Consider the following 27,373-nt stretch of genomic DNA (forward strand, 5'->3'; position numbering starts at 1 on the left):
GTGTTTTTCTTTCAAGAAGGTTCTTATTTCTTTCCCAGACCTGATATATTGGTCCCCTGAAAATATGATTTAAGAAAGCCCTGTGGACTTTCACCTTCTCATACCAGAGATATGCGTGCCACCCGTACCAATTATTGAAACCTTCTAAATCCAATAGGTCTCTGTTCTCCAGTTTTATCCAATCTTTTAGCCAAAGTAGGCACGCTGCTTCATAATATAGGCTCAAATCTGGGAGAGCAAAACCTCCTCTTTCCTTTTTATCAGTTAATATTTTCATTTTAATCCTTGGTCTTTTCCCCTGCCAGATGAATTTCATCAGGGTTCTCTGCCATTCTTTACATTGTTTTAAACCTTTAATAACTGGAAGAGTTTGAAATAAAAACAACATCCTCGGCAAAACATTCATTTTAACCACTGCTATCCTCCCTAAAAAGGAAAATTTCATCCTCCCCCATATTTCCAGATCTTTCTTTATTTTTTTCCATGTAACGTCATAATTATCTTTATATAGGTTTATGTTTTTTGCTGTGATCCACACTCCCAAATATTTCACTTTTTTCACCACCATGATTTCCACTTTTTGTTCTAGATCTTTCGTTTCTTCCTTAGTTAGATTTTTAACCAGCATTTTAGTTTTATTCTTATTTACCTTAAAACCTGCCACCTCTCCAAATTCCTCAATTTTTTGTAGTGCTTCTTTTACACTATCTTGTGGATCTTCCAAAGTCAGAACAATATCGTCGGCGAAGGCTTTGATTTTGAATTCCTTCTTCCCTACTCTAATTCCTTTCACTTCTGTTGCCTCCCTCAGTCTCTTATTAAGTACTTCCAAAATTATAATAAATAATAAGGGGGACAGGGGGCAACCTTGTCTGGTCCCTTTATAAATGTTAAAATATTCTGTTGTATTATTATTTATCACCAGCTTTGCTTTCTGTTCTTTGTATATTGCTTCTATGCCTCTTCTAAATTTTTCGCCAATTCCCATCCTCTCCAAAACCTTCTTTAGGAAGTTCCAGGAAACATTGTCAAATGCCTTTTCGGCGTCTATGAAAACCAGTGCAGCTTTTCTGTCTATTTTCATGTCCAAGTATTCAATAATGTCAATCAAATTCCTTACATTATCCCGTAATTGTCTCCCTGGGAGAAATCCTGTTTGGTCACCATGAATTTTATTAATCAAGACCTTCTTTAATCTTTCCGCCATTATGTCTGCAAATAGCTTATAATCATTATTTAATAATAAGATTGGCCTAGCCAAATGAAAAGTAATTTTGGCTATGTATGGTTTTCACGTATATATGCAACACCTGGAATTACACCCTTGCATGTGATGCAACTTGACTGCATTGTCTGCTGATAGTGGCTCTCCACAGCCTCAGGGTTTTGGCAACCCTGCTATCTAAAAGCTCTTACGTTTTGTTACTGTTTGCAGTCATATCTCGGGTTGAAGGCGCTTCAGGTTAAGCCTTTTCGGGTTGCGCTCTGCGTGTTACTTCTGGGTTTCGCCTCTCATGCATGCACAGACGCTCAAAATGACGTCCCACACATGCACGGAAGCGGCGAATCACAACCCACGCAGACACGGGGATATGGGTTGTGTTTGCTTCAGGATGCGAACGGGGCTCCGGAACGGATGCCATTCGCATCCAGAGGTACCACTGTATGTAAAGAGATTTTTTGAATGGTGCCAGTTTCTACTATTGACACAATATATGCCGATTTTCAGCCAAACGTGACCCCCAAGTCAGCTCACAAGAGAATAGATACACAAACGCCAACACAAATGATAAAAATTCAAAATAATTAACATTTGAAGAGTGTTTGACTACCAAAGAGGCAAAGAGCATTCCCCATGCAAAAAAAATTGAGAGCAAGGTCAAATCTTTAAGCAGCGGCTCCTCCTTATAAGAGTCCCAGTTAGGGGGCAAGGCAGGTGGAAAAGCTTGCTCGGGATGATTCCAGGAGTCTTTCCCACAACTGGAGAGCCTTGGAATTGGATCTGGAACTGCTATATTCAAAGTGCAGCCTCTGCTACTGTTTTATGGCCCCCTCCCCTAAACACCACCTCAGAAGAGGAGATAATGCTAGAAGGGGCTTCCCAAGGAAGTTGAATGTTGGAAGATTCAGGACAGACAAAAGAAAGTCCTTCACACAGTACAGAGAGTTAACCCGTGGAACTCACTCCCACAAGACGAGTGGTGGCCAGCAACTTGGATGGCTTTAAAAGAAAATTAGGCAGGTTCCTAGAGGAGAAGGCTCTCAATGGTTGCTTGCCACAGTGTCTGTGTTCTCCCTCCACCATCAGAGGCAGTTGCTGGGAAGCACAACTGAGGAGAGTGCTGCCACTTTCAGGCTTCCCAAGGGATCTGGTCAGCTACAGTGAGAGCAGGCCTTGATGGGCCTTCTGGTCCTGCAGGCCTTTTCTTATGTTCTTACAATGGGCTCATCTTTCCTGGTCCAGTGGCCTGTCCCAGTGCAGGGCGTTTCTGACCGACCTGGGCCAATGTGGTGAACAGTTGGGCCTGACCTCCCAGTGTAGCTGAACTACTAGCAGCGCTCAGAGTGTGTCTGAGCACATAAATGCTGTAGGCTGGGTTTCTAGTCACCGCCTGAATCCTGATTCATACCTGCATCTCCATTGCTCAGTGCAGAGCTTGGATGTGAGAATTGCAATGCTTGGAAAGCGTTTGTGTGTGGAGGAGGTGTTTGATGAAATCTTCCCTGCGGTGACTGGTTGTTGCTTACTTAATAATAATATCCAGCCGTTCTGTAGTGCTACAGTTTTCCAGGGACATTGCAGACATTCTCAGGTAATTTTTACAACGCCCCCATAACCTGGACTGGTATCGTCACACCCACGTTTCAGATGGAGTCTGAGACTGGCTTGCCTAAGGCCATCTAGTGAGGTTGCTCCTGAGGCAGGATTCGAACCAGGAACTTACAGGTTCCCAGCTCAGTTTCTTACCCCCATGCCAGCTATCAACTTGCTGCCTCTGAGCTTCCAAAGTTCAGGGGTTGATGGGCCTCCAGTTCACCATCGGTGCCTGGGATTGTAAGCTCATCAGGGGCCTGTTTTGGCTTTCATTCTTCTGCAGTGATGCATTGATACTGTTGTTGCTGAATTAAAATAATAATCGTTTTGCAGGTGGGCTCTGCTTCTGTTCTCTGCCCCAGTAATCAGTGCCCCACCTCCATCCAACCCTCTCCCACTTCCTGCTCATGTTGCTCACACTGTCCTCTTGGGTTTCTTTCCTCCTCTCCCCCCCCCCCAGTGATGACGAACAAGCCAACCAGATGTGGAAGCGCTACCTGGAGCGAGAAGACAGCAAGATAGTAGGTGAGCAGGTGTTGTTTCTTGCACAACCTTGGGCTGCCAGCTACCATCATCCCTGACAGTTAGCAAGGGACTGATGGGAGATGGAGTCCGGCAATCCCTGCAGGGCCGCAGGTTTTCCCCATCCCTACCCTACAGCATGGGGATGGTCTGAGCCGAGCCATAAGGTCGAAATGATTTGCCTGTGACTAAGCCAGTCTAAGAATCGCCCACCTGGTCACACAGGAACATGAGGGCCACTCGAGGGTAGACCCAAATGCAAATGCCAGTGTGCAACTCCTACAGGGTGCTTTTGATTCCATCTATATCAGCTTGAAATTCTCCCCTGGAGCCAGAACGCATGAGCTGTAGCAGAATGTGCAAGTCAAACACTGTTTGCAAGCTGGCCCACACAGTAACAGAAGCATTTCTCTCTCTCTCTCTCTCTCTCTCTCTCTCTCTCCCTCTCTCCCTCTCTCCCTCCCTCTCTCCCCCTCCTAGATCTCTTTGTCGGCCAGTTGAAAAGCTGCCTCAAGTGTCAAGCGTGTGGCTACCGGTCGACCACGTTTGAAGTTTTCTGTGACCTCTCCCTGCCTATCCCAAAGGTAGGCTCCTAGTGTCGTCACGGCAGGCTTCAGGGCAGATGCTGTTAAGTGACGGATGAAGCTTCCTTACAGCAAGTCAGATGGCTGGCCTGGCTAGCTCAGAACTGTCCAATAATATGACTGGTATCTTAAGGGATCCTTTTTAACTGGAGAGTTAATCTGGGAATCCTCTGGAGTGTTTTCTCTTTTAACTGGTTAACTGGTTAAAGTATTAGAGTTGTCCCCCTATCCTGTAAGCCAGGAGTAGGGAAGGTGGGACTTTCCATATGTTGCTGAACTCCAGTTTCCATCATCCCTGATGACATTATACTGACTGGGGATGATGGGAGTCGGAGTCCTTTGAACTCTGGAGGGCCACAGCTTCCCAATTGCTGCTGTGAACCACTTCAAGAGAGAGTTTTTAAAAAGAAAAGAAAAGAAAAGAAAAGGTGGTGATTTTAAAATTAAGATTCCTGGTTGTCATTTTGTGTTTATCTACTGATGAGCAATGTCAGAAACGGGCCGCCCACCTGCCAGTCCCCTGGTGCGACACTGACATCAGGCGACGCTTCCTTTTGAAGCCCCAGTTGTCAGGACTTAGAAGTGAACCGTAGGGCTTTCAAAGCCCCCCACGTTTCTCTTGCAAACTACTGGACTGTGGGCCTTTCATGTAATTTTGCAGTGGCTCAGAAGCAGCAAGAAGGAAAATGGAGTGGGTTTGGCCATCTGAGCAAAGGGACTTGACATCCCCTTGAGCAGGGGAGGTAGGCCGAGCTGGGGGAGAAGAGGTTCCTGCACCCAGTTTCTGGGTACATTTTGGCACTTCCTGGCAGTGGGGCAGAGGGACTGCTAGAAGTGGAGATCTTCATCCCTGCTTTTGTTTTTACGTGTGAGCAATGATGTTTGTAAGCCTCCTCGAACATTCAGCCTAACGGATAGGGTGGTGGTAAAGGTGATCTTTCCAACGAAACCCTTGCCCTGATTTCACAGAAAGGCTTCACCGGTGGGAAGGTATCTCTGCTAGACTGCTTCAGCCTCTTCACCAAGGAGGAGGAGCTGGATTCTGAAAACGCACCAGTAAGTTCATTGTGCTTTTCTGCCACGTGGGTGATGGCATTAGCAGTAGCACCTGTTTTACTGAATTTGTGATGTCTTTTTGTTTAAATGATAATTGTCACACTGTTTGAGAGGTTTTTAAATAAAAAAATCTCCAGTGGTTTATAAAAGCTTTTACAGAAAGCTCTCTCTCTCTCTGAGCAGGTGTGTGACAAATGCCGGCAGAGGACCCGAAGCACCAAGAAGTTGACCATCCAGCGCTTTCCCCGCATCCTTGTGCTACGTATCCTTTCTGCATTCTCTCCGCCCCCACCTCCCCAACTTCCCCCAAGAATTGGGAGCCAGTCAGGGCTGCAGCTGGCAGCAGAGCGCCCAAAGTCTTCTGTTTGTATTTTATCTGCAGATGTAGAAGCCACTTTGCAACCAAAGGTCGCCAAAGTGGCATACAGAAAAATATCAAGTTGAAATCCCAAAAGAATTGCCAACTCAGTAAACTACAAGCAACAATAGCAATTTCTACACTTGTACAATTGTTGTCCTGTAGTATGATTTCGCCACACTGCAGGGAGAAAGTGGCTGCTTAGAACAGTCTGTTAAAAATGTTAAGATGGTCAAACTGGCCTACTTTTCTGGCTGTTTCTGCAGAATTACACAAAGTACTTGTGAAAAGCGATACATACAGTCATACCTCGTGTTACGTTTGCTTCACGTTGTGGCTTTTCAGGTTACGAACACGGCAAACCCGGAAGTGTTTACTTCCGGGTTCGCCGCATGTGCAGAAGCGATCTGCGCGCTTCGCGCATGCACAGTAGCAAACTGTCATGCTACGTGCAGTAGCGGCACTCTACTTACGTACTTTTTGGGGTGCGAACGGCACCCCGAAACGGATTGCGTTAGTAAGTAGAGGTACCACTGTAAATCGAAATCAGATGCTTTCCTGGGTTTCCTAAGGAATTTGGGGTTGGCTTCTGCTGGCCTCTAAATATGACGCCGCCAAGGCTATTCTGGCTTGGGTTTTCTTTTATGAGGAAGCATCAGGTTATGCTGCACTGATGTGTGTGATACTGGGTATCTTGCTCCTTTCCAGTCCTGCTGAGTTTAGGGGGGAAAGCAAGAGGCGTATTCTGCAGCAGTGGGACCAATGGTCAAAGTGCCCTCGCTGCACTCGGCATTACAGTCCTTCTCCAGGTTGAGTCCCGGAGAAAACGATATATAATAAAATAGCTTGCAGTGGCGTAGCGTGGGGGGGGCGCAGGGGGGGGCCGGCCACACCGGGCGCAACATCTGGGGGTTAGGGTTAGGGGGCGCAAATCCACGGGTTAGGGGGCGCAAATTACTTGCCTTGCCCCGGGTGCTGACAACCCACGCTACGCCACTGATAGCTTGTGCAAGGTTTTGCAATACAAGGTGGATGCCAGGATGCTGCTGAAGCCCACCTAGTCCCCTAGAACAGCTTGACGCATGAAGCGACAAATTTATATTTCTTTTTTTAAAAAAATAATTTTTTATTAATTTTCCAATACAATTGTACATTTCTATCCAAATTTTAACACATTATCTCTTTTTGAGCTTCCTTCAGCTTCTCTGATAATCATCCGTATTTATCTCTTCCGTACGCATTCCCTTCGTTTGTATTGCCATTTATTTTCCCTCCCCCTTCTATTTCTTTTGACAATACATCTCAACTTTTACAGTGCCTCTTGAAACCCCACTAGCGTTGTTTGTACATCACAAACATTTTTCAGATATTCTACAAACTTTCCCCAGTCTTCAATGAACTTTTGGTCTCACGCATATCTGATTTTCCCAGTTAGTTTGTCCAGTTCCACATACTCTGTCAGTTTCATTCTCCATTCTTCTATAGTCGGTATTTCCTCCTGTTTCCATTTCTGGGCCAGTAAAATTCTAGCTGCTGTAACTGCGTATTGAAAAAGTTTACAGTCCTTTCTTCTTATTTCATTTCCTGTAATCCCTAAAAGGAAAGCTTCTGGTTTCTTTATAAAGGTATATTTTAACATCTTTTTCAATTCATTGTAAATTGCTTCCCAGAAGCTTTTCACTTTCTTACATTCCCACCACATATGATAAAACGATCCTTCTTTTTCTTTACATTTCCAACACTTATTACATGTCTTATACATTTTTGCTAATTTAACCGGTGTGATGTACCATCTATAAAACATTTTCATAACATTTTCCTTCAATGCCATACATGCATTAAATTTTAAATTTTCCTTCCACAGTTTTTCCCAATCATCAAATTGGATATTATACCCAAAATCTTTGGCCCATTGTATCATTACCGATTTAACCTCTTCATCTTTCGTATTCCATTCTAGCAATATTTTATACATTTTTGATAAAATTTTACACTCATTATTTATTACATCTGTTTGAAATTTTGACTCTTTTTCTCCATAGCCACTTTCTTTTATGTCTTTTTTAAACATTTCATTAACCTGAAAATAATGCAACCAATCATATACATATTCTTTAACTTGTTGATATGGTTTTATCTTCCCTTTTCCCCCTTCTTTGATTACCATTTCACCATACGTAATCCAATTACCTCTCATATTAATTTTCTTTACACTCATAACTTCTAGCAGAGATAGCCAGTGTGGAACTCTTGGTTCCAATAAATTTTTGTACCTGTCCCATATTTCTATTAACGAATTCCTGAAGATGTGGTTCCCAAAACCTTTGTGGATTTTCTTCTTATCACACCATAAATATGCGTGCCATCCAAATCTGTTATCAAAACCTTCAAGATCTAATAATTCCTTATTTTCTAATTTTATCCATTCCTTTAACCAACATAGGCATATATTTCATTGCCTTTATATCCCACCTTTGCTCCAAGGAGCTCAGGGTGGTGTGCATGGTTGTATGCCAGTGTGGTGTAGTGGTTAAGAGCGGTAGTCTCGTAATCTGGGGAACCGGGTTCGCTTCCCCGCTCCTCCACATGCAGCTGCTGGGTGACCTTGGGCTAGTCACACTTCTCTGAACTCTCTCAGCCTCACTCACCTCACAGAGTGTTTGTTGTGGGGGAGGAAGGGAAAGGAGAATGTTAGCCACTTTGAGACTCCTTCGGGTAGTGGTAAAGCGGGATATCAAATCCAAACTCCTCCTCCTTCTCCTCCTCTTCTTCTTCTTCTTTTCTCCTGACCTGTTTTATCCTCACAACAACCCTGCAAGGTAGGTTAAGCTGAGAGGCAGTGGCTGGCCCCTAAGGTCACCCAGCGAGTTTAATGACCAAGTGGGGACTTGAACCCAAGTCTCCCAGCACTTTTAATTGCTTTTCCATCACAGGCACAGCACAGACATATAAGGATCGTGCTTAAAAAGCAGGCTAAACCCGTGAGATTCACTTAGATGCACACCTGCCATCAGGTGTAGAAGTGAAAGGATGAGTTTACCTTATTTTTTATTAATCATTTATTTTCAGCATTGATGCCACCTTTAGCCAAAATGGTTTTCAGAGCAGGTTTACAAAAACCAAATACTATCCCTGCCGTGTGGCTCACATTCTTAAAGGACACGACACACGAGGAAGAAAGGATGGGAGGAGGAAAAAACAAGCTTGAGTACTTCAGGTTATAGCCAGTTATATTGGTTCATGTGTTTTGAGAAACAGACGGTGAAAATCAGGATATCAGTTTTGAATAAACAAAATTCTTTAACTCACCCTATCCCAGACCTGAACCGGTTCTCCACCACCCGTTACTCCATTAAGAAATGCTCTGTGTTTGTGGATTTCCCCCTCCAGCAGCTCAACCTGAAAGAGTTTGCCAGCGAAAAGGCCGGTGAGTTGGCGGGCAGAGTTTGGGCCAATCCCTCCTGTGCCATCTCAGGGCCTGCCTGCCAGAAAAGGGGAAGTCTGAGCTCCTCCTGTTCTCTCTCCCTGTTCCAGGTACCCCTGTGTACAACCTCTATGCCCTGTGCAATCATTCTGGCAGCGTCCACTACGGCCACTACACAGCCTTCTGCAAGGACCAGTCTGGCTGGCGGGTTTACAACGACTCCCGGTGAGCAAAGAGAAGACGATGGCTTTCCTTTCCTTTCCAAATCTCCACTGCGCTGATTCTAGTCTAGTTCTAAGGAAGCTTTCCTAGATCAAAAGCGAGGGTGTAAACACTCTCCAGGGTTTTGTAGCCAAACGACGCTGGTCAGGCGATCCAAATTCTGCAACCCGGGTTCAAAATGCGTAATTTCCTTGTTGAGTAATTCTGGGGAGTAGAATTCCCCGGACACTGAAGGCCTCTTCCATGCATCTCATTGGGAGATAGGATGTAAGACCGTTGGTCCAGATCGCTCAATATTGCCGCGTCTGTCTACTATGGAGTCAGGCAGGTGCTCTCTCCAGGCCTGCCTGGGGGTGGATGCAAAGGATTGAACCTGGAACCTTGTGCATGTAAAACACGCACTGCGCTGTGGCCCATCCTCCCCAAAAAGGAACCTAGGATATATAGGAAGCTGCCTTGTATTGAATCAGACTGTTGGTTCACCTAGCTCAGTGCTGCCTGCTCTGACTGGCAGCAGCCCTCCAGGGTTTCAGGCAGGGGTCTGTCTCTCCCAGCCCTACCTAGAGACGCCAGGGATTGAACCTAGGACCTTCTGCTTGCAAGGCAGCTCCTCTCCCACTCTCATTCAGCCGCACTTGTTGAGGTTACACACACACACACACACACACACACTCACTCACTTACAGCTGTTTTGTAGGCATACGGAGTAGAAAAGCCCTTTTTTTGTTCTTAAATCAAACCATGAAGGGCAGGAAGCTGAAAACTGCACCCTGTGTCAGCATTTTCCAACTCTACAATTCTGTGATTCCGCACCCGCTGTGGGATTGTGGCGCTCACCCAGGCCAGCTCTTTTATGGGTCAGAAGTCACTTCCTGACCCCCTCCTGCCTGTGGCCTGCTTCCTTGCACCATAAATCCTGTGCTCTGCTCTGGACCAGGATGCTAATATAATTAGGTAGCTGTACTAACTTAAGTAGCTTAAGACACCTGTTCCTAATGTGTGCCCTGCTTGGCAAGGGTTTAAAGCAGGCCAGGCTGCTGCCTGAACACCCTTGATGCAGCCTTGCAGCCAGATGCAAAACCATTCAAACCCGGCTGCCCTAGAACCCAAATTCTGCAGTGTGAACAGCTCAGTTTTGCAACCAACGCTAACAACAGCAAGAGGGTTGTATCCAACATAGAGTAGACCCATTGAATTCAACAGGCATGACTAACTAAAGTTCATTGTTTTAATTAGCTGACTCTGAGCAAGAGTGAGCAACCAAAATCTCTGGTTTTCCTCACTGGCACATTTTTTCCCTGCTCTTTTACACGATACAATCCTCTCCTGCTCATTATGGGATGCTGGACATTGCTGCCCTGCCCTCCAACCTCTCAGAGTCTTCTCTGGCCATCACAGTGCTTTCTAAGATTTCTAGCATAGCCCATGTATCGCCACAAAATCAAAATGGCTACAGAAAAATAAGAACCTGGCAATTAGATTGATAAATTATGTGGCACTGTGATTTTGGCTTTCTTCTGTACACTTGGCAGTGGTTATTAATTTTATTTAGTATCCTCCACACACATGGAAGGGACGCGGGTGGCGCTGTGGTCTAAACTACAGAGCCTAGGACTTGCCGATCAGAAGGTCAGCGGTTCGAATCCCTGTGACGGGGTGAGCTCCCGTTGCTCGGTCCCTGCTCCTGCCCACCTAGCAGTTCGAAAGCAAGTCATAGTGCAAGTAGATAAATAGGTACCGCTCCGGCAGGAAGGTAAACGGCGTTTCTGTGCGCTGCTCTGGTTCGCCAGAAGTGGCTTAGTCCTGCTGGCCACATGACCCGGAAGCTGTACGCCGGCTCCCTTGGCCAATAAAGCGAGATGAGTGCCGCAACTCCAGAGTCGCCCGAACTGGACCTAATGGTCAGGGGTCCCTTTACCTTATACACATGGAAGTTTACAAAAGTACTGGGCAGGGAGGGGCGGCAGTACAGGCGACGCCAAATTTCCAGCTGGTTCAAAATGCAATTGCTTATTTGACACTGGGAGGAGATCAGATCACTGGGAGGAGATGTGATCTCAATACCATCAGCTTTGGTTATTTACTGGTTTCTAGACTAAATTCAAAGTGCTGGTATTAACTTCCTAGAACCAACACACCATAAGGGCTGCCGTCTCCCGTGTGACCAAGTCTGAAGTTCGTCTTAAGATGCCCAGTTTCATGTTCCTTTACTGTAAGACAGATGTGGGGAACCTGAACGGCAGCTCCCTGTGAGTCCCAGCAGATGGGCAAGGATGGTGGAGCAGGGGCAGACTTTCAGATTTCACCAGCGCCCTTTGTGGATCCACCTCTTGCCTTCCAGTCTGATCAGTTCAGTACATTAGAGTTGTGGTGTGCTGCTCAGCGTCCGGTGCGTCAGAACTGGTCACTCTGCCTAAATCCGCCTCTGATGGGAGTTGTAGTTCTGCAACATTTGGAGGAGTATTCCAGGCGAGTCAGATGAGCAGGCAAGTAAGGTTTCTCTGCTAATGTGCCATCCTTTCTCTCTCCCCCTCCCCTGCCCCTTTTGCAGTGTGTCTCCCATCAGCGAGAACCAGGTCCCGTCCAGCGAGGGCTACGTCCTTTTCTACGAGCTGGACGACATGCACTGGAAGAAGCAGTAATAGTATTGGAACCCAGCACTTTCGGCCCTGCCGCCCCTCTTACCTCATAGAGACTGGTGCTCGGGTCTTTTAAACAAAAAATCATTTTAAAAAAGCGACGATGACAAAAAAACAACAATAAAAAAACAAACGACACTGTGTGGGGTTTGTTTCTACGAGTGACCCGGGTCATCCACTTCTCCATATACGTACCCAGGTTTCCTTTTTATTTTCTTTCCTCATTTGTTCTTTTTTAAAAATAAAATAAAAATCACCAGGTCTTAAGGCGGGATGGGAGCGAAGTGGTTGCAGGGCAAGGCCTGGCAGAGAGAGCGAGTGTGTATGTGTGGGAGCTTGTGAAGGGATATGTGTGTGTGGGAGGAAGAATGCACAGAGCCTCCATTGTCCGTCCGCTTGCCCCCCCCCAAGCCCTCAGGGGAAATAACATGCGCTTACCCCTCAGTCTGACTGTGGCAGCCACTACTGATTTTAAACGACTATGTGACTTTGTATATATAATGATGGGTTTGTACATAGATGACAAGAGAAAAATGAAGAGGTTGAAACTTTTTTTGTGAATAAATTTACTAAAAAAATAATAACAAAAATGGTGTTTGTCTCACTTCTATTTGGGGGAAGGGGTCGTGGGGCTGATGCTCGGGGGGGGAAGAAGAGACATTTTGGGGTGTTGGTTTAGAGCAGGCTTCCTCAACCTTGGCCCTCCAGATGTTTTGAGAGGACAATTCCCATCAGCCCTGACCACTGGTCCTAGCTAGGGATCATGGGAATTGTAAGCCAAAAATATTTGGAGGGCCGAGGTTGAGGAAGCCTGGTTTAGAGTGTCGGACAAGGATCCAGGAGAGATCAGGGTTCAAATCCTTACTCGGCCATTATGCTCACTGGGTGACCTTTAGACTGGGGAAACTGAGGCACTGGTCCCTTTGGATGAGAAAGAATTAAGGTACTTAATTATCATTTTTATTTCCAATTGTGAAATGGTTTATAGGTGTGAGTGTGTTCATTTTGTGTGTGTGTTTGTAACATAATGCTTACATCTTGGCACAGAGTTCTGTGTAATCTAGAAGCAGGCACATGTTTTCTTGTTGCAAGACAAAAAAAAAACCTGGTACTTTTTGTGCTAGCAGAATGAAGCCCGACTGATTCCTGGGCAACACTCTGTTGGAAGCATTAGTTGGTTGCTGGGGTGACCCCACCAGAGTCCAATTAGTATCTCTACTCATTTGGGATGCAGGAAGCCCCAGAGAAGGGGTGTGCATCTCTCACTGGGTTACTTTTTCTTTCTAAAATTCTCTGGTGTGTTTATAAAACGTTTTTCTCCCCCTAGCCCTGAGAGTGTAATTTGTCTTTATTTGAGACTTCTGTGAACTAAAATATCTTTAACACAGGAGACAAAGGAAATGTATGTGTGTGAGAGAGAGACAGAGAGAGAAAGAATTGTATCCTAGAGATTATCAGAATGGCAGTGGTGTTTAGGGGCTTCTGCTGGGGTCAAGATTTAATTTTGAAGTGCATTATTTTCACTGTTACTGGGACTGTGTTTGTATTTTATTATTATACCTTATGAATTACAAGGGGATTGCTTAATTTTATTGTATATTTCTTAATGAGCTGTTTTTGTTAACTTGTTTTTTATTGTTTAAATTTTGTTATATTTTGTAACAGTGAATTATGTCTTTTTCATGGTGTGGAAAAGCTGCACACAAATTATGATAGCCAATGCTAGTTGATGGACAGTAGATTATTATGAATAATAAGTAACTTTGTTAGTTGCTTTGCCCAGGAAAACCCAAAGATGAATTCATTTCAGTGGGTTTACTCTTAGTACAATTAGTTAGCTACAACCCTGGGAGATTTAAACTTCAACTGCCATTCTGATAATCTCTAGGATACAATTCTTTCTCTCTCTGTCTCTCTCTCTCTCTCACACATACATTTCCTTTGTCTCCTGTGTTAAAGACAGTTATATTTTAGTTCACAGAAGTCTCAAATAAAGACAATGCACTTCCCATGCATTATCTAGCTGCTGTCCTTACAACAACTTTGTAGACTGTTGTTGTACCCATATTGCAGATGTGGAACACTGAGGCGGAGTGTGTTTTGCTTAATGCCACCTCATGAATCCTTTACCTTGATACCTCCTCTTGAGTCGCACAGAGATGGGTAGCTCTGAGCATTTTAAATTCCGATGTCTATCAATCACTTAAGTTGTTGTTGTTTAGTTGTTTTATGACCCCCTGGACCAGAGCACGCCAGGCACTCCTGTCTTCCACTGCCTCCCGCAGTTTGGTCAAACTCATGCTGGTAGCTTCAAGAACACTGTCCCACCATCTCGTCCTCTGTCGTCCCCTTCTCCTTGTCCCCTCCATCTTTCCCAACATCAGGGTCTTTTCCAGGGAGTCTTCTCTTCTCATGAGGTGAGTATTGGAGCCTCAGCTTCAGGATCTGTCCTTCCAGTAAGCACTCAGGGCTGATTTCATTAAGAATGGAGAGGTCTGATCTTCTTGCAGTCCATGGGACTCTCAAGAGCAGGGGTCAGCAACCTTTTTCAGCCGTGCGCCGGTCCACCGTCCCTCAGACCATGTGGTGGGCCGGGCTATATTTGGGGGGGGGGGATGAACAAATTCCTGTGCTCCAAAAATAACCCAGAGATGCATTTTAAATAAAAGGACACATCCTACTCATGTAAAAACATGCTGATTCCTGGACCATCTGTGGGCCGGATTGAGAAGGTGACTGAGCCGCATCCAGCCCATGGGCCTTAGGTTGTCTCCTCCAGCACCATACAGTGGTACCTCGGGTTAAGTACTTAATTTGTTCCGGAGGTCTGTTCTTAACCTGAAACTGTTCTTAACCTGAAGCACCATTTTAGCTAATGGGGCCTCCTGCTGCTGCTGCGCCGCTGGGGCACGATTTCTGTTCTCATCCTGAAGCAAAGTTCTTAACCCGAGGTAATATTTCTGGGTTAGCGGAGCCTGTAACCTGAAGCGTATGTAACCCGAGGTACCACTATAATTCAAAAGCATCAATTCTTCGGCGATCAGCCTTCTTTATGGTCCAGCTCTCACTTCCATACATCACTACTGGGAAAACCATAGCTTTAACTATACGGACCTTTGTGAACTGGTAGCTCTCGGTACAGTATTTTAAATTCTGATGTCCATCAATCACTTATAAAAGCGCCCCAGACCCCGCCCACCAGGCGGTGCGCGTAAGTAGGAATCGCTACAGAATGCTGAACGTTCCACTCGCCCCGCCTCCCCTCCCTTTGCAGCCTTCCGAACCCTTACGTCATTGTCCCTATCAGCCAATCCTGGGCGGAGGGGAGGAGCCCTGAGCTCAGCTGCGGGGGTTGAGAAGGAGAGGAAGAAAGAGGGAAGTGGATGCAACGTGCAGCCATCAGAGTAAGGGGGCCGGACGTCGCCCGAGGACTAGGGGTGGGTGGTACACGTGTGTTTTGTGTTCGTGTGAACGCAGTCAGAGAGTGGGGTAGAGGATATATTGGTGTAGGAGGAGTCAGTCGCTGTAAATCGAGGTGGGTCGGTCTGGAGTGTGTGTTTATTATGGTAGAGAGAAATTATATCGGTGGCAACTAAAGGAGGCCTTGAACTAGGGTTAGGGGGTGCGTTGTAGAACCGGTTGGGGGGGGATAACAGGAGGGCAAATTGGGCAAATTGTTCCAAGGATAGGATATCAGGGGGGTGGGTGCACGTTACAGACAGGAAGAGAAATGTCATCAAATGACGGGTTGGAAGGCATATTTGCTGGTGAGGTTCTGGGGCAATTGCAAAGAGTTTTACTCATCAATTACTGCATTTATATCCTCCAAGGAGCTGATGTGTGGTTTCCATATTATCCTCGCAACAACCCTGCGAGTTAAGGCAGAGAGAGCTGGTGACTGAAGTCACCCACAGTGAATTTTGTGGCAGAGGGGAGATTTGAACCCTGGCCTCCCAGATCATAGTCCAACACTTTCACCACTATGCCACTGAAGGCTTTCATTGTGATCACAAATGACCCCTGGTCTTTACAGGGGACACGGAGTGGGTGTGGCTGGCTAGGTGCAAATAAGGTAGTAAAGTGAATGGGGGGAGGGAAGAGCGCAATCTTCCCTGAAGGGGGTGGTTGGTGGGGTGACCAGACAAGGGAATTGTGTGATTACTTGAACTCACTTAATATAGACTGCATGCAAACCATCCATTTAAAGCACACACACCCCAAGAAATCATGGGAACTGTAGTTTTATAATGGTGTTGAGAATTGTAGTTCTGTGAGAAGGCATACTACATTTCCCAGGATTCTTTGGGTGGGTAAATGTCCTTTAAATATATTGTGTAGTCACAACCCCATTAAGTGTTGGCTACTTTGCTGAGCACCTCAGGTTGTGCAACAAGCCACATTCATGAAGGCTTCCAGACTGCGTTGTGTGGGCTGAAAAATGTATTCTCATGTGTGTTAATAATGGCAACCAGGAGTGGCAGCAGAGACTCATCTGGGGGTGGGAAACTTTCAATTGCAAGTAAAAATATGGGCTGGGGAGGTATTTTGAGGGGACGACAATTTCAGAGTGGAACATTTCCTCTCTATAAAGTGCACATGGTGAAGTTAATTTCTTGATTTCATAAAATTTATATACCACTTAGTTGTAGAAAACCTCAAAGCGTTTATGAAAAGTTTATTGGTTTTTAAAAAAACACCTAAAAATAAAAACCAGCAATTAACTAAAAACACATAAGTATTCTAAATATCACGTTAACCCATAGATATATATTTATTTTTATTTTTATATTTATATTAAATAAATCTAATTTATTTATTACACACACACGCCTCCCACCTGTTCTCAGAGGCGCTCAAAGTGTACACATTCCCCTCTCCAGTTTGACTGGGGTCACATCCATGCCTTGCCTTTAAAGAATCCTGGGAACTGTAGCTTGTTAAGGATGCTGGGAATTATAGCTCTGTGACGGGTAAACTACACTTCCTGTAGGAAGCCAAGTGCTTTAAATGTATGGTGTCGGAGGTGGCATGGATACCTTCAGCCCACTTGTTATCTCTAGGCCCAGCCAACCTCACAGGGTTGTTGTGAGAACTGAAGACGGCTGTCAATATGGATGCCACTGTGATCTCCTTGGAGGAAGAGATGTAAACCGCTTTGAGGTTTTCATTGCAGCCAAGCAGTATATGAATGTTGTGGAATAATAAATGTAAAAATAAAAATTTGGGGGGCATGGTGTTGTGGGTGACCCCCCTGTACGTAACTGGATCCTTTGCCCGACTCTCTCTAGAATCCCAATGCAGAGGACCGTGGCTGTTCTTGGTGGGGGGGTGAGCGGCCTTGCAACCTGCTACTACCTCGCCAGAAGCCCCCAGGCACCCAAGGTGAGTGTGGGACTGTCTGTGAGGCACTGTTGCTCTCTGGAGGGCAAGGCCCGGAGGGAAACAGCACTGCATTTGCTGCTTAAGTTGGCAATTGTGTGTGTGCGGGTGACCAAGGGCACAGCTTTAGACAAGCATGGCTTCCCCCCCCAAAGGATTCTGGGAGCTGCCGTTTGTTAAGAGTGCTGAGAGTTGTTAGGAGACGCTTGTTCCCCTCACGGAGCTACAGTTCCCTGGGAAGAAGGGCTGAGTGTTAAACTCAGAACTGCAGCTCTGGGGGGGGGGGGGAACTGGGGATGTGCTAATAGTTCTCAGTACAGTGGACGCTCGGGTGGCGAACGTGATCCGTGCGGGATGCACGTTCGCAACCCGCAGGGTTCACAACCTGCAGCGGCGCATCTGCGAAAGCGCGGGTTGTGATTTGGCGCTTCTGCACATGCGCAAAGCGCAATTTAGTGCTTCTGTGCATGCGCGACCCTCGAAACCTGGAAGTAACCCGTTCCGGTACTTCCGTAACCTGAAAAAACGCAACCTGAAGCGTCTGTAACCCGAGGTTTGACTGTACCCTTAACAAACTCTCCTCCCCCTGGGTGCTGTTCTGGAGTTTCTTTCAATTCCCAATTTGGGGGATTCAAGGGGAGCAGAGCAGGGAAAGGCTCCATTGTACGTTTCGGAGCACAATTCAAAGTGTTGGTGTGGACCTTTAAAGCCCTAAACAGCCTCAGCGCTGTATATCTGACACACACCCCACCCTTTCTCTGTCCAGGTAATCCTTTTAGAAAGCAGCAGCCGTCTCGGAGGATGGATCCATTCCACCCGTACAGAAGACGGGGCAGTTTTTGAGCATGGGCCCAGGGGGATCCGCCCTGCTGGGGCCGTGGGAAAGAACACCCTCCTTATGGTATGTATTTTGTAAATCAGAAGCCCTTTACAATCAAGCAGTAGATATCAGTTGTATGAAATAAAATAAATTGATAAGTTGAGGCCCTAGATAGCATAGTTGGTAGAGCATGAGACACTTTATTTCAGGGCCATGGGTTCGAGCTTCACATTGGGCAAAAGATTCCTGCATTGCAGGGTTGGAGTAGACGACCCTCGGGGTCCCCTTCGACTCCACAGTTCTATGATATATCCCTGGCAAGATCCTCCCAGCTGTGCTAGCCTGTCCCTGGAAACATGGCCACTTGACCCAGAGACAGATGATACTTAAACCTAGTGGACTACTTCTGAAATCACCTGCTGGCCAATTCTCTCTTATTACTGGTTTTCCTAATTATTACAAATCAGTCTGAATTACTTTAATTTCATACAATTGCTTTTAATAATAATAATAATCAGGTTTCCCAGTCCTGTTACAAACATATGTCCGTTACTTCCCCATGCAGCCACTTCATTCTTCTTTAATCTCCTCTTAATCCTTCTCTTGAATTCTCTTCCATTTTGAGAATTAGCAAGAGAAGGACCTGCTTGCCAGTTCTCAAAACAGAATTGGTTTGCCTCAAGCCGTAGGTCAGGTACCAGAACCCGTTGGCTTTCCAGATGCTGCTGAACTACAGTTCCCATCAGCCCCCAGCAAGCATGGTGGGAATTGCGAGGCCACTGGGGTTTGAACCTGGGAGTGGATGCTCTGCTACTCAGCGATGACACTTCCCAAAAGCAGCTCCTGATCTGGGTGGCACTGGCTGCTGTTATCCATGCATCATCATCTACAAATGATCACAGGTTGTTTTATCTTTAGAAACTTCAGCGTCGGCTTTCTAAGCCCCACAGACTGTACAGTGGTACCTCGGGTTACATAGGCTTCAGGTTACAGACTCTGTACCTCGGGTTAAGAACTTTGCTTCAGGATGAGAACAGAAAATGTGCGGCGGCAGCGGGAGGCCCCATTAGCTAAAGTGGTACCTCAGGTTAAGAACAGTTTCAGGTTAAGAACAGACCTCTGGAGCGAATTAAGTACTTAACGTGAGGTACCACTGTAAATCATTTCAGATCCGCATTGCTCGGGGAGTGAAACAGCCCCCATAAGCAATCATGTTTTGCTATACAGTGGTACCTCGGGTTAAGAACTCAATTCGTTCTGGAGGTCTATTCTTAACCTGAGGTACCACTTTAGCCATTGGGGCCTCCCGCTGCCTCCAAGCGATTTCTGCTCTCATCCTGAGGTAAAGTTCTTAACCCGAGGTACTATTTCTGGGTTAGCGGAGTCTGTAACCTGAAGCATCTGTAACCCGAAGTACCACTGTAATACACTATTTTGAAGTCGAGCATCTGCACTGGGGTTAAAAGGGTTGCGATTCCTTTCTAGGTCTCTGAACTCGGACTTGACGCAGATGTCCTTCCTGTCCCCGGGGACCACCCAGCAGCCAAGAACCGCTTCCTCTATGTCCGCGGAGCCCTGCATAAACTCCCTTCGAGTATCAGGTACTTTCCAGAAACCCTGGGGATGGCTCCCGGGAGCCCTGAGATCAACCCGTCCTTCCTATCTGAGCCCGGAAGGTGATACTTTGTCCACTGTGTTTTGTGGGTGGCGATTTCCAGTGGTGTCGTGCGGACTGTTCCTCCTTTCACCCGCCCTCTGGTCTGGAGTGGCCTGAAAGAGCTCCTGTCCCCCCGCGGCTCCGAAACGGACGAGACCATCCACGCCTTCGTGAGGCGTCGCTTTGGCCAGGAGGTACGTGCCCAGAGGGGAAATGTGGCAGCGCTCATTTGGGGGAGTGAGCCAGGAAGGTTTTCTTTATGGTGGGGCATTTTGTTTTGGCTGGCACAGGGCAGGGGGGGAAAGGAGAAGCGGACCAAGGGTGGGGCGGGGGCCGTCTGTCTTATCAGCTCCACACAGGGCCCGAGAGAAGGGTGGGTCCCACGCCTCTCACTGCCCTGCCTGTTTCTCTCACACAAAGCCTCCCATCAGGGTAAGATGTTCTCAAAGATATCCTGTCCGTAAAAGAACAGGGCTACTGTCTGCTTAAAACAAGGGCAGGGTACTTTCCCCGTCTCCCACCGCCCTTCAGGCGAAGGGCCACATTCGCTTCAGGAGAACCTTCCAGAAGCCACATGAGTCAGAGGCAAAAGTGAGCAGAGCAGTGAATGTGAATTTTACCGTTGCACAGAGAACTAGTTTGTACATAACACTCATTCGCCCCTCTCCATCCTGTATCAGTTTTTAATGTTTGCTGTTTCATTATGTTTTTATATGTGTTGGAAGCTGCCCCAATGGGTGGGGTATTATTATTATTAAGGTAAAGGGACCCCTGACCATTAGGTCCAGCCGTGGCCGACTCTGGGGTTGCGGCGCTCATCTCGCTTTATTGACCGAGGGAGCCGGCGTACAGCTTCCGGGTCATGTGGCCAGCATGACTAAGCCGCTTCTGGCGAACCAGAGCAGGGCACGGAAACGCTGTTTACCTTCCTGCCAGAGCGGTACCTATTTATCTACTTGCACTTTGACGTGCTTTCGAACTGCAGGAGCAGGGACTGAGCAACGGGAGCTCACCCCGTCGCGGGGATTCGAACCGCCGACCTTCTAATCAGCAAGTCCTAGGCTCTGTGGTTTAATCCACAGCACCACCCGTGTCCCTATTATTATTATTATTATTATTATTATTATTATTATTATTATTATCCTCCATCCAGGCAAGTAATAGGCCTGATCCAAGGTCGAAGACACATTCCAGCCAGGCAAAAACACCCAAGGACCAGTGAGAGAGATTTGGCCTGTGGAAGATTCCAAAGGGCCAGATAGGAAGGCTTAAGGGGCCACATTTTGCCCCAGGGCCTGAAATTTTCCACTCTTGATTTTAAAAAGCGCCTCACCCAACATCGGGGCGGGTTTCCTCTTTCTTGCCTTGAGTGTTACGTCCTTGATCTCCACAGCTGGCCGATATCGTCATCGACAGCCTCTGCCGGGGGGTGTTTGCCGGAGACTGCCGAACCCTCAGCGTGCGCTCCTGCTTCCCGGCCTTGTTCCAGGCTGAGCGGAGCCACCGTTCTGTCATCTTGGGCATGGCCCTTGGCAGAGGTGAGGTGCCAAGGGGAGCCGGAGAAAAAGGAGGCGGCTTTTGGATTGCATGTTTTGCAATTTCAGAAGGGAAGGAAGCATAGAGAAGTTTCTGATATCAAACTTCCTGATATCAAACTTCCTTATCTTTCAGGGAAAGGCCCCCCTGTGGATTCTCCTCTGATCCGCAGAGCCCGGGACGAGCGATGGAGCCAGTGGTCGCTGCATGGCGGCATGCAGACTCTCCCCGAAGCCTTGGAGGGCTTTGTGAAGCAGCGTGGGGTGGAGATTCACTGTGGCGCCCCTGTGAAGCGGCTGGAGAGGTTGGCATCCGGCTCCTGGAGGGTAAGAAAGGGGCCATTAAGGAGTGAGAAAGGAGCATAAGGTAGCTTCCTCTCTAGGAATCTCCCTTCAGCTGCTCTGGAGGAATTTTGCCCCATTCACACCTCTTGCGATACTTCTGCAGAGGCCTGTTCAAGTCACGTGGTTAAAGTGTTGGGCTCAAAGACCTGGGAGATGTGGGTTCAAATCCCTTTCTCAGCCATGAGGGTCACTGTGGGCGACCCTGGGCCCAGTCACTATCTCTCAGCTTAGCCTGCCCAGACACTGAGGTCCAGTGCTGAGGGCCTTCTGGCGGTTCTCCCGCTGCGAGAAGCCAAGTTACAGGGAAGCAGGCAGAGGGCCTTCTCGGTAGTGGCACCCGTCCATTAGATGTCAAGGAAATAAACAACTATCTGACTTTTAGAAGACCTCTGAAGGCAGCCCTGTTTAGGGAAGCTTTTAATGTTTAATAGACTATTGTATTTTAATACTTTGTTGGAAGCTGCCCAGAGTGGCTGGGGAATGAATGAATGAATGAATGAATGAATGAATGAATGAAATAACCTGCCTCATAGGGTTGTTGTGTGAGGAGGGCGAGATCCACGTGCTCCACTTTGAGAGTCTGGGAAAAAAGGTGGGACTGAAGTGGGATGATGAACGATAATAAATCGAAGTGATATGAAGAAACAAGCCGCCATTTCCTTGTGGAAGCACCTGTAACCATGTGTAGGCCTTAGCCAGCTGCCCCTGACTATAAATTGAGTTGTGTCCCACTGAAGCATACTCAAGAGTCGACCTACTTTTTTATTATTGCATTTTATCTCGCCACTTCCACCAAGGAGCTCACGGGGGGGGGGCAGGCATGGCCCTCCCCTTCTCCATTTTAACCTCACAACATCCCTGTGAGGTAGGTCAGGCTGAGAGACAATGGTTGGCCCAAGCTCACCCAGTGATCTTCGTGACCAAGTGGGGATTCGAACCCCGGTCTCCCAGGTCCTAGTCCAGCGTATTGGGTACTGCAGTAACCAGCGCTGGGCTTGGTGCCAAGGCTAATTTTGGGAACATTACCCAGAGTTTTCTGAGTGGTCATTTTTGGTGGTGGTAGGAGGGCTGGACTTCAGCCAAAGGGCCCTGGCTGTTGTTGTTTAGTCATTTAGTCGTGTCCGACTCTTCACTCCCATTTCTTTAAGAACTTGCCATAGATTGCTGTGGTCGACACAGTCAAAGGCTTTTGGATAGTCAATGAAGCAGAAGTAGATGTCTTTCTGGAACTCTCTAGCTTTCTCCATAATCCAGCGCATGTTTGCAATTTGGTCTCTGGTTCCTCTGCCTCTTCTAAATCCAGCTTGCACTTCTGGGAGTTCTCGGTCCACATACTGCTTGAGCCTTCCTTGTAAAATTTTAAGCATAACCTTGCTAGCGTGTGAAATGAGTGCAATTGTGCGGTAGTTGGAGCATTCTTTGGCACTGCCCTTCTTTGGGATTGGGATGTAGACTGATCTTCTCCAGTCCTCTGGCCACTGCTGAGTTTTCCAAACTTGCTGGCATATTGAGTGTAGCACCATCTGGTAAATCACTGCACTTGTGTTAGAGACCCTTCTGCAGATGGCGCAGCGTTGATTGACGCTGGCTCTGCATTTCTCCCTTAGATAGCGCTTGAGGACGGCGTTGTGGAGGCAGATCACATCATCAGCGCTTTGCCTGCCCAAGGTAGGAGAATCCTCTGTCCAGGAACAGGGACTGTGGAGCCTAAGGACCACATTTCATCCTAGGCAACCTTGAATAGACTCAACCTACCTCTTGTCTCTCTCCAGCGCTTGCTGAGTCGCTCCCCGGCTGGGCCGAACCGCTTGCCCGAGAGCTACTGGCCATCCGGGCTGTTTCTGTGGGGGTGGTGAACCTACAGTACAGAGATGTGCATCTCCCCGTCACGGTAAGAGGCTTTTTTGATGCCCCCTGCTCAAAACGCGAAGCTTGTCGGTTCCCATTGCAATGCAGGCAGGAATAATGTCTCTCGTTTCTCTCAGGGTTTTCCCCCCTGTTGTGTCACACAGGAGAAAATCCTTACATGCCCATAGTGAGATCTATTGCTTTGGGAACTGGGAAGCTTTACCAGGTGAATTTCTACCTGTCACAGAGCGCAACAGCTTTGAAACCAAATAAAAGGGGAATGTGGCAAAAATCTCCACATGCCCATAGGAAGATGTAGCGGTTGGAGGAGGGGGTGGGGACACCTTCCCAGCTAGAAATTCAACAGGTAAAGTTGCCTGGCGCTGTCACGGGAAAGATTTCTATATGTCCACAGAGAAATGGAGTGATGTGACAAGGGCTGGGGCTTAAGTCTTAAATTTTGAGAGATCTGGAGTGTACATTTTTGTAATGTTAACTTCAGCTACAATCAGTGGTCCTTGCATGTCCTTGCAAAAGGCCGTGATCAGCCCTCCCCCTATTTTCTCAAGGAGGTGTGCCCAGCCATGTTCCAACCTGCCCCTTGATCTGCGAGATTGGCTGGGAACCCCAGGCAGGGCCTTCTTCAGAGTGGCCCCAACCATTAGGAATAGGTTTAAATACTGTGTGTGTTTGTTTGAATGGGTTTCGTTTGCATTTTTGGTTTGGTTTTTGAACAGTTCTTCTTCCCAGAACCTTTAGGGCAGAGTTGAAGTAGAAATAAAGAAACTCACGCTTTGTGTGATTGTGTGTATTTTCTGCCAATCTCTTCCTTCCAGGGATTTGGGCACTTGGTACCCTCCTTCGAGGACAGCTCGTTGCTGGGCATCGTCTACGATTCTGTCGCCTTCCCCGGGCAGGATGGATCCAGCGGTCCTTGCATGCGCCTGACAGTAAGAGCCGGTGGGGGGCGAGGGGCTAACCTCCCACCCCCACTATAGGATCATGTTCTAAATATGGCTTAATGCAGGCTTCGTCAACCTGGTGCCCCTAGAGGCTCCTCCATTAGGGCAGATGGGGCACTCCCCCACTAACCTCAGCTGGCTCTAAGCCAGCCCCTATTTCCTGGCTGTCTTACAAGCAGTCCAGGGGGTGGCACTGCTTGGCAGCTTCCTCCTCCTTAGGCTCCGTGTTGCCCCTGTAATTGTGCTCATCGGGGGGAGCTCTAGGATGCTGGAAGTGGGAACTGTCCTGCAGAAATTGACTCACCCTGGCCACTAAACCACCGCCCAGCTTCCCTCAGCCCAGCCCTTTTGGACACTCCGGCTTCCATCAGCCTCAGATCGGCTGGGAGTTCTAGTTCAAAATGGGTGCTGTGCCAAAATGGGTCCCAGAATGCAATGCAGCTTTCAGGCTGGGAAACAAGCTTTTTAACGTTCCGGTCCTTTTGCCCAGGTGATGCTGGGCGGTGCGTGGTTTACATCGGGGCTCGGAGATCCGGACACCGTCCCCCACGCTGTGCTGCTACGCCGGGCCAAGGCAGCTGTTAAGGAGCACCTGGGGGTCTCAGCCGAGCCCTCCCGCAGCATCGTCAAGGTGCAGAAGGTACAGACCCTGGAGGAGAGAGAGAGAGAGAGAGAGAGAGAGAGAGAGAGAGAGAGAGAGAGAGATGGGGGTGGGGAAGAGCGTCAGTCTTAATTCCACATACCTCCTTCTGTGTGTGTGAGAGAGAGATGGGGGTGTGGAAGAGTGTCAGTCTTAATTCCACAAACCTCCTTCTGTGTTCCAGCTGGATGCACAGCTCCCATTAAGTTCAAGAATCACAGAATCACAGAGCTGGAAGGGGACCCTGAGGATCATCTAGTCCAACCCCCTGGAATGCAGGAATATGCAGCTGTCCCATGCAGGCATCAAACCTGCAACCTTGACATTTTCAGCACCATTCTCTAGCCAGCTGAGAAAAGTGAACTGATTTATTATGATTATATTGATTTCCTTTATTTCACAAAACGTATAATAAATAATAATAAAAATAAATTTTATTTATACCCCACCATTCCTGGTTCAAAAACCGGGCTCAGGGCGGCTAATAACAATTTTAAAACACTTAATTATAAAAGCAGCATAAAATACAGTATAAAAACATGAATAACAATAGAATTCAAAAATCAATTAGATCATCCCCAGGGCTAGCTGGCTGAATTGGTCCTACTTGGGCCAGCGAGGAGGCCAGGGGAGAATTAGCTGTGGGGTCACAGAGCGGATGATCTTCATAAAAGAGGAGGGGAAGAGAAGGGAAATGAAAGATCAGGCTGAATTCAAATTAAAGGTCAGGTGGAAAAGCTCTGTCTTACAGGTCCTGCTTGCAAAGAAGAAACCCTCAAAGTGGTTGACAAGCAGAATGAAAATGAAATTATCAGTGTTTGTGTGTGTTTTTTAAAAAAAGTTAAAAGCAACTATTTAAAACTTTTTTTTAATAATGAAAACCAACAATAAGGTAACATTCACTTTTCTGGTGGTGAATGTAAAGATTGCCAAGATGGTGCACAGCATGACACAAATGGAGAGCTTTAAAAATGCAGAATTGGGCGGAGGTTAAGACCTATGGTGCTTTGACCCACCGTCTATGTTGCTTTTGTGATGACACAGCCACTGTGCTGGCTGTTCCCATGGTACAGATGGAGAATTGATGGCTTGAGGAGGCTGTGGGGATTTGAACCCAGCTCTTTGCTGTCCAAGCCTCAATTTCTGTGTCTTGTGTGTGGAAGCAGCAGAGGAGAGGGCGCTGCGTTGGGTGGCAGAGAGAAAAAGAGTCGGGGAGGGGTATTGAAGGGGAGAAGAGAAAGGGGTACAGGATCTCTTTTTATATATATAACTCCAATTTGTTTGAAAACATTTTGAGTTGCTCAAGACTACCTGCAAACCCCTTTGCCCCTTCCTGTCTCTGCAGGCCTGCATTCCTCAGTATACTCTTGGCCACTGGAAACACATAGGTAGGCCTTTCTTTTTAACTATCAAGACAATTTAATTCAGCTATTTTCATGTTATGCAGCCTTCCAATATGAGTGTGTGTGTGTGTGTGTGTGTGTGTGTGTGTGTGTGAGAGAGAGAGAGAGAGAGAGGGAGAGAGAGAGAGAGAGAGAGAGTTAGGCCTCAGCTACATTAATCAAAAAATAATGTTTTGAATTCATTATAAAAATGCAACACCAGATGGCGCCAGAGAGAAGAAAAATTTCTAAGGGGTTTTTGCATAGCGTTTTTTTCTTTCTTTCGTTATAACGATTTAATTTTTGACTTATTTATAGTGTTTTTCCCCTGAGAGAGAGAAAGAGAAAGAGAAAGAGAGAGAGAGAGAGAAAGAAAGAGAGAAGACACACAAAAAGCCCAGCGCAGCAACACCTTACATTTCTATGTATATAGAAGCACAGGTCTTCAGCCAGGGGGTTGGGACCCCCAGGTGGGTCGCAGCACAGCTCTTTCTTCTTGCCATGTTGTACTCCAGCTACAGCTGACCAAACCAAAGGAGCACAGTGCGTGTGGTGTCTGGCCCAGGATGCATCCTTCTGACAACACACATATTTTTGCCACAGGTGCTGCAAATTGAAGGATATTTCTGGCGCGCTGCGACGCTGTTTGCTTTCTGGTCTGTTTGTGTGGCTCTCTCGACTTCTCCCAGAACAGTTGAATGATGGGGACCAGAATGCGGGAGGGTGGTAACTCAGCAGAAGGGATGGCTGCAGGAAATCAGCTGGCAGAGGCTCCCACCTGGACCCCTGGACAACCGCTGCCAGTCAGTGCAGGCAGTCCTGAGCTAGATGGACCAATGGCCTGACTCAGTATAAGAAGGCAGCGACACATGTTCCTTGCTAACCCTTTGCTCTTTCCTTTAGAGAGCGCAGCGGCTTACCTGGAGCAGCACAAGCTGCCTCTCAGCCTGGTTGGGGCTTCCTACGAGGGCGTCTCGGTCAACGACTGCATCTCCAGTGCCCACACTGCCACAGCCAAGCTTCTTGGCCATGTCTCCTGAGAAAGGCAGAGGGAACTTCGTCTTTCCTCGGCTTGTGGGACTCCTGCCCCAAAGTGCTCCTCTCAGCAGGATAAGAACCAAGGCTGCCAGCGAACTGCCTGGAAGTGGGGTTGACGAATCTCTTGGCACAAGATCCAGGCCTCTC

At 47.2% G+C, this 27,373-nt stretch overlaps 2 protein-coding genes across 10 annotated transcripts in view; both read left to right on the top strand.

Moving 5' to 3' along the window:
• The window catches only part of USP21 (ubiquitin specific peptidase 21), a 30,182-nt gene extending 18,424 nt beyond the window's left edge, over positions 1–11,758 (top strand). For all 5 annotated transcript variants that reach the window (XM_081173307.1, XM_081173309.1, XM_081173310.1 and 2 more), the window contains 7 exons: positions 3,276–3,340; positions 3,818–3,921; positions 4,891–4,977; positions 5,161–5,239; positions 8,655–8,762; positions 8,870–8,984; positions 11,533–11,758. In XM_081173307.1, coding sequence (XP_081029433.1) covers positions 3,276–3,340; positions 3,818–3,921; positions 4,891–4,977; positions 5,161–5,239; positions 8,655–8,762; positions 8,870–8,984; positions 11,533–11,623 — 649 coding nt within the window. In that variant the 3' untranslated portion in view covers positions 11,624–11,758. The remainder of the gene's footprint in view (positions 1–3,275; positions 3,341–3,817; positions 3,922–4,890; positions 4,978–5,160; positions 5,240–8,654; positions 8,763–8,869; positions 8,985–11,532) is intronic.
• A 3,177-nt stretch (positions 11,759–14,935) lies between these two features.
• On the top strand, positions 14,936–27,373 carry PPOX (protoporphyrinogen oxidase). 5 transcript variants are annotated; one of them, XM_081173330.1, is made up of 13 exons: positions 14,936–15,024; positions 16,909–17,002; positions 17,766–17,900; positions 19,305–19,420; positions 19,538–19,670; positions 20,870–21,014; positions 21,148–21,338; positions 22,964–23,024; positions 23,129–23,247; positions 24,041–24,154; positions 24,657–24,806; positions 26,152–26,194; positions 27,092–27,373. In XM_081173330.1, exons 2-13 carry the CDS (start codon positions 16,916–16,918, stop codon positions 27,226–27,228), a joined length of 1,431 nt encoding a protein of 476 aa, XP_081029456.1. In that variant the 5' UTR covers positions 14,936–15,024; positions 16,909–16,915; the 3' UTR covers positions 27,229–27,373. The 5 variants fall into 5 exon arrangements, with proteins under 5 accessions (XP_081029456.1, XP_081029457.1, XP_081029459.1 ...); XM_081173331.1 differs by having other exon boundaries at positions 14,939–15,057; XM_081173329.1 differs by having other exon boundaries at positions 14,954–15,155.

The sequence above is a fragment of the Podarcis bocagei genome, assembly GCF_964188305.1.
Source record: "Podarcis bocagei genome assembly, chromosome: 16".
In the NCBI taxonomy this organism is placed as follows: Eukaryota; Metazoa; Chordata; class Lepidosauria; order Squamata; family Lacertidae; genus Podarcis; species Podarcis bocagei.

Excerpts from the sequence above, each read along its gene's own strand:
- PPOX (XM_081173329.1), top strand. The coding sequence starts at position 15,004 with ATGCAACGTGCAGCCATCAGAGTAAGGGGGCCGGACGTCGCCCGAGGA. Across the intron at positions 17,901-19,304 it reads GAAAGAACACCCTCCTTATG|GTCTCTGAACTCGGACTTGA; the intron begins GTATGTATTTTG and ends ATTCCTTTCTAG. Across the intron at positions 21,015-21,147 it reads GGGCATGGCCCTTGGCAGAG|GGAAAGGCCCCCCTGTGGAT; the intron begins GTGAGGTGCCAA and ends CTTATCTTTCAG.